Source organism: Petaurus breviceps, unplaced genomic scaffold, assembly GCF_028583685.1.
Source record: "Petaurus breviceps papuanus isolate PSGF00001 unplaced genomic scaffold, PetGlider_PUasm1.0 90847, whole genome shotgun sequence".
NCBI lineage: Eukaryota > Metazoa > Chordata > Mammalia > Diprotodontia > Petauridae > Petaurus > Petaurus breviceps.
Window position 1 is genome coordinate 11,505,691 of NW_027187360.1, and position 6,856 is coordinate 11,512,546.

General features: G+C 36.2%; 1 protein-coding gene across 3 annotated transcripts in view; it reads left to right on the forward strand.

The window, feature by feature from the left end:
• CASS4 (Cas scaffold protein family member 4) overlaps positions 1-6,586 on the forward strand; it is a 57,281-nt gene extending 50,695 nt beyond the window's left edge. For all 3 annotated transcript variants that reach the window (XM_069072445.1, XM_069072446.1, XM_069072448.1), the window contains exons 6-7: positions 2,085-2,159; positions 5,223-6,586. In XM_069072445.1, the coding sequence (XP_068928546.1) occupies positions 2,085-2,159; positions 5,223-5,630 (483 nt within the window). In that variant the 3' untranslated portion in view covers positions 5,631-6,586. The remainder of the gene's footprint in view (positions 1-2,084; positions 2,160-5,222) is intronic.
• Positions 6,587-6,856: the final 270 nt, after the last annotated feature.

Sequence of the window (6,856 nt, forward strand, 5' to 3'; positions counted from 1 at the left end):
TTAGTGAAATGTATTATGTAATGTGTTCTAAGAGAAAAAGGAACAGATAGCTTTGGTAGTGACAACTAAGTTGGACACAACTTAAAGAATCTTTTGAACAGAGAAAAGGTATGGTTTGTTATTGTTTTTTGGTTTGGGGTGGGGTGGGGCAGGAGGGTAGGAATTAATATAACATACCAGAAAATGAAATTGATAAAAATGGCACTAAACTGGAAAACATAATAATATGTATTCATTCATTCATAGGTTTTTATTAAACAACTACCTAGATGCAAGGCTAGTAGGAATTGGGAATCAAAAATAAAAAATGAAACAGTCTATAAACTCAAATTTTTATTAAGGGTGGGGGAATTACATGTAGATAGATAAACCAATACAAAACATGTACAAACTAAACATCTCCAATTTCTCCTGTATGTATCTCATACATACAGTTTGCATGTTGTCTTCCCCCATTAGACCGAGCTCCTTGAGAGCAGGGACTTACTTGTCTTTTGCCTTCCTTTGTATCCCCAGTGCTTAGCATAGTGCCTGGCATATAGAAGGTGTTTAATAAATATTTATTGACTGACTGACTAGATACAAAGTTATTTTGGGTAGGGAGTCACTAGTACTTGGGGAGAATGAGTAAAGAGAGATCTCATGTAGAAGGTGAAATAATCTAGGTATTCTAAGAGGTGGAGGTGAGTGGGGACTGCATTCCAGGTACGTTTGTTTTACTTTTTGGAGGAGGAAGTCAAGGCAATTGGGGTTAAGTGACTTGCCCAAGGTCACACGGGTAGTTAAGTGTCTGAGGCCGGATTTGAATTCAAGTCCTCCTGACTCCAGGGCCACCTAGCCACCCCTGCATTCTAGGCATGAAGAATAGCTTGTGCAAAGACATTGAGAGAAAACATGAAATGTCATGTATTAGAAACAGGAAATAGGCTACTTTGGCGGGAATGTAGAGTGCAGGAGGGGAGAGATATAAAATCAGTATAGAAAGATCGGTTGGAGTCAGATCATGAAGGCCATTAAATGTCAACCAGAAGAGTTTGTATTTGAACAGAGAGGCAATAGGGAGCCCCTGAAGCTTCTTGAGCAGTGGAATACGATGCTCATCTCTTTACTTTAGGAATATCAATTTGGCCACTGTGTAGAGGATGGATTGGAAAGGGGAGACTTGAGACAGGGAGAGCAATTAGGAGAATGTTACAGCAATCCAAGAGAGTCAATGAGGGTATGGGCTGAGGAACAGGGAAAGATTTAGAGATACTTGTAAAGGTGACAGTCAAAAGTTGGCAACAGATTAAACCTGAGTTTAAGGAAAAGTAAAGAGTAAAGGATTTCTACAGGAGTGCCAACCTAAGGAATTGAAAGCATGGTTGTGTCTTGAATGGAAACAGAGCAGTTTAGAAGAATGGTAAGTTCGGAGGAAAGATAAGTTCTGTTTGGACATGTTAAATTTGAGATCCCTATAAGACATCCAGAAATAGATATCAAATAGCTTGTTGGTAATTCATGATGGAAGTTCAGAGGAGAAGTTAGGATACCATAGACCTGGAGTTACTGCATAGAGATAATAGTTGCAATTCTGAGGCTTAATGAGATCATTAAGACAGATGGTACAGAGCCACAGAAAAGAAAGGGGCCCCGGAGTAAAACTTGGGGTGCTTCTATATGTGAAAGATGATACTTTTGACATTTAGGGAAAGCTGAACAACTATCACTTTCTACTGAAAATTTATGAAATGCAAGTCCCTATCACACATTGTCCCTGGGTTACTTTAGAACGAGTGTAGCTTCTGACATGTTCAAATCTTTTCTGTACATGAAGACCTATTCTCAAAACAAAATTCATCCATGTTTTAAAAAATCTTCAGAATTATGCAATATTGGTTAGAGGAAGCTGAAAAGAAAGGGTAAATATGGCATTAAACTATTACTTGCTTTATCAGAACAGGCTGTAATTTCTCCTGTAATAGGCTGCTACCTGAGTTCAGACAGTAAAAAGAAGGTTGCATGAAAGGAGACTTTCAAAAAAGAAATTAGACTTGTAACAGTTTTGAAATAAATGAATATTTTAAGCTATGTTTGTGTTTCAGAAGTCAAAGAACCTGGAAGATGTACAGAAACCAGTTTTCATACAAGCAGAAAACAAAAAAGATCCTAAAACAAAGGTACAGTATGGTGCTTATTTTCTTCTTAATGTTTCTTATTAAAATTTCCTGTCCTTGAATAACACTTCCTAATGCTATGAACAATCCAAGATGCCAAAAAAAACAATGGATTATAAGATTTTTTTTAAGTTCTAAAAGCACCTTGGAGATCACAGATCCAGCACTGAAAAGGACTTTAGCAATCATCTGAAACAGCTTCAACATTTTACCAATGGGGAAATGGAAATCCAGAGAAGTAAAGGAACTTACCCAAGGTCACATAGATATTCAGAGGCACCCCTAGGACTAGAACCTTGACCTTTTGTATTTTAATCCTCTCTTCCCACTATGCCATACTGCCTCAATTTTTTTTTCAATTTTATGTTCACTAAATCTTAAGCCATTACCACAGAGAAGTCTGCTCTGTTGATTAAGATGCTTAAGCTAGTAACAAATTTCAAGAATCTCAAATCACAAAAAGAGGCACTAGATATGAAATATGTTATATCATGTTTTAAAAAATATTGTTATATCTAATGTGGAAATGTTTTGCACATTTGTACATGTATAACCTGTATCAAATTTCTTGTCTTCTCACTGAGGGTGCAAAGGAGAAAGGAAAGGAAAGAGCGAATTTGGAACTCCAAATTTTTTTTCTAATAATATTTTATTTTTCCTTAGTTACATATTTTTCCCTAGTTAACATTAGTTTTTTGAAAATTCTGAATTCCAAATTTTTTCTCCCTTCTTCATCTCCCCCCTCCCTGTGAGACAGTAAGCAGTGTGATATAGGTTATACATGTTCAGTCATGTAAAACATATTACCATATTAATCATGTTGTGAAAGACATGGACCCAACAAGGAAACAAACAACACAAAAAATAAGAAAGTGAAAAGTATTATGCTTTGATCTGCATTCAGATTCCATCAGTTCTTTCTCTGGAAGTAGAGAGCATTTTTTTTATCATAAGTCCTTCAGAACTGTCTTGGATCTTTCTATTGCTGAGGATAGCTAAGTCATTCACAGCTGATTATAGTACAGGATTGCTCTTACTACATACAATGTTTTCCTGGTTCTGCTTGTTTCATGTGGCATCAGTTCATATAAGTCTTTTCAGGTTTTTTTCTGAAATTTGCCTGCTCATTATTTCTCATAGCACAGCAATATTCCATTACAATTATATATCACAACTTGTTCAACCATTCCCCAGTTGATGGGCATATCCTCAATTTCCAATTCTTTGCCACTAAAAAAGCTGCTAAAAATATTTTTGTACAAGTAGGTCCTTCTCCTCCCCCTTTTAAAAACATCACTTTGGGATACAGACCTAATAGTGGTATTGCTGGATCAAATTTCTAGATCACAGTTTTATAGACCTTTGGGCATAGTAACTAAAAAAATTTTTAAATGAATGTTAAAAATTGTTACATGTAATTGGAAAAAATTTAAATTATTGTTGTTATTTCAAGTTTCATCTATGTATCTTATCCCAGGTTTTTTTTTATATTTTGACAATTATTTCAACACAGTTTCCTCTGTAATCTTAAGCATTTTATTCTATGCATTTGAAAACATTCTGAGAAGAGGTCCATCAGAGGTCCATCAGCTTTGCCAGAGTGCCCAGGGGTCCTTAAGATTCACAAAAAGGTTAAGTACTCCTGATCTACATGATGCCCCAAATCAAAGAGTTTCTAATATCCAGATGCCATGTTCCCTCAACACCATAAATTACTATCTTATTTTGGAGCTACCTGTTTTGGGATATAACAACTTATATTTGCATTGTGCTTTACACCTTACATTCATGGTAATAGAGTGGGCCATTGAAAGTTTAAGTTGTGACATAACCCACAGTCACACACCTAGAATTTAAACTTGGGTCTCCAAACTCTACCTACCACTCTATAGTATGTAGTCACAACTTTATTTGATGAATAACAAACAGTATCTCCTTCCACTGATAAAACACTATGAAGTTTCTGAAATGCTGCCATGGACATTTTCTCATTTGATCCTCAAAACTATCCTGTGAGACAAGATGTTATTATTTTGTTTACTATTATTATTGTTTTGTGTATGAGGAAACTGGTGTCCAAGAAAGAAGAGGTCTTCTTGGAAAATTCGTTTCCTTCTTAGGGCTTGTTTCCTCCTGTATATGAAAACATCTTATGAACTAGTGGCACCAGGTCAAAGGTTGATAACCTTTTTTGCTGTAGGTCGGTCCTATTTGGCAGTCTGGTGAAGCCTTTGGATCCCTTCTCAGGATAATGTTTTTAAACAATCGAAAGAAATGTCATTAATCTCAATTAGAGCTTAGTGAAAATAAAGATGTAATTTTTTTCCCCATTGAAGTTCATGCTGCCTCTCCTCCCCCAACCAGGTTAAGAACCCCTGTACTAAATCAGTGATCTCAGACTCAAATAGAAAACTGGGCCACTAAACCACATACAAGGAATCCTGCCAGTTACACGTTGACTTAGTAAAGCACACTCTAGCATAATCTATGTCTTCTTGTATTTTTATTTCTTTTGTTAAGTATTTCCCAATTACATTTTACTGTGGTTCTGGCTGCACCATTATGGGCCTTATCCTGGTCGGCGTGTGTTGGACTTCTCTGTATTCAATTATCTCAGACCTTAGAGAGTTGTGAGGAAACCATTTAAGTGCTAGAAATGTGAGCTATTTCTAATGTCCTGTCTACTTGATTTGCAGTCATTCAAAGGTACAGTTCTATCTCTAACAATTTATGTTCTATGGACCCTTGTGGTTCCAATATTCTTTGTTCTTTGGGTCCTCACTACTTTGACATTCTATGTTCTAAGATCTCTTTAAGCATTAATATTCTATCTGTAACCCCTTCCAGACTTAAAATTTTATGACTGTAAAAACATGCCAAAAATTGCATGGCTGGTATCCATGTTGTTAGGAGAGTTGTACTAAAATTCAAGTTTAATGACTTCCATGTAGCTTTCCTTTTCACTATATCATACCAAGGTCTTTCCCCACTTCCTGAACATAAAAATGAACAATTAAAAATTAATTGCTTTTCATTAACAGAATCATTTTCTTTCCTTCTCTCTAGAGTCTTTCTACAAACCACAAAGCACTGAGTAGGCAGGATCCAGAGAAGAAAATCAACCTTTCAGAACACTGTAGACTTTACTTTGGTGGGATTCTTAAGGCCATTGGCATATTTAATACCAGCCTTAGCAATAACCAACCACCTGAAATTTTTATCACCCAGAGTAAATTGATCATCATGATAGGCCAAAAGCTGGTGGACTCCCTCTGTCAAGAGACAAAGGAAAAAGATGTCCGCAACGAAATTCTCCGCAGTAGCAGCCATCTTTGTGGCTTATTGAAGAATCTGGCTGTGGCCACCAAGAATGCCGTCCTCAAATACCCTAATGATGCTGCAATGAGAGAACTTCAGGAGGAGGCAGAGAAGCTGTGTAAACATACACGACAAGTCAGAGAAGCGCTAGAATGAGATCTCACTTCAGTCCTTCCTGTTGTATTACTACAGTCTCTACAGTGCTACAGATTACTACAATAATCCTTGCTAGGTTGGTCTTACCACTAGCTTCTGTCCGTATACTTAGGTACTGTTCGTTATCGGCACCTACATACTGTGGTACCAAGTTGCTAAAAGTTTCCAGGACACAGGGTCCATAGCCAATCCTGGCACAAAGTGATTACTAAGCAACGATTTTAAGTATGTCTGGGATCAGCATATAAGGTAGTGATTTGACGCAAGTTTTTCTATGAACTTCTAGTAGGCATCTACTGTGTGAAAAGCAATGGGGAAGATACAAAGTTTAGATATGGTACTGGACCTCTTAGAGTTGATGGTACAGGAAACTCTCATTTATTTAGCCCTCAAAGGCTTACAGAGTACTCCCTCACAACAACCTTGTTGAAGCAAAGTATCATCATCCCCATTTTACAGGTGAGGAAACTGAAGCTCAGAGCAATGAAGTGGTTTGTCCACGGTGAGACAGCTAATGAGTACAAGGGCCAGGATTTAAACCCAGGTCTTGTGACTCGAAGTCCTGTGCTTGTTTCATAGAAATTAATTTTTATATTGGTTAAAATGAACTTTTAGCAGTTCATTTTTCTTTCTTTTTTTTTTATGAAAAGCTTACCAGAGCCTCTCCCCTCCCACTTTGAAATTTATTTTGTTAGAAAAATACAAACTTTTAAATAATTTCTTGTTACACTAAAATGTCATTCCCTGAAGTTTTATTTTAATCAGTCTAAATATTCATGTTACACTCACAAAATCTATGGATTTTCTTGTGATCTTTTGAACTTCCTGTTAATTTATTTTGAATGTGACATTTATGTTGACAGATTCATATATTGTGCACACATTTTTATATTTAATCAGTCATCACAGTTCTGTATATTTTATAGTGTTATTTAAATATAACAACATTTAAATAATCTGAGGCATCAATATTAGTTAATTATAACACCATTATTGTCGTTCGGAGAGATCTTTGTCCCATGATAGTTGCCTTCACATATAGGTACAAAACTCATTTAGAATAATTCAAAAAGGGTCGTTTTCACGTATGGTATTTTAACCTCTGTTTCCAGAACATGTTCCCCAAATTAAGTCAATTTGTAGTGTCTCTGTTTGCCATAATGACAACCTAACTTCAAGGCCTTTGAAAATAACATGTTGATTCCTTTAGACAAATGGAAGTGCAG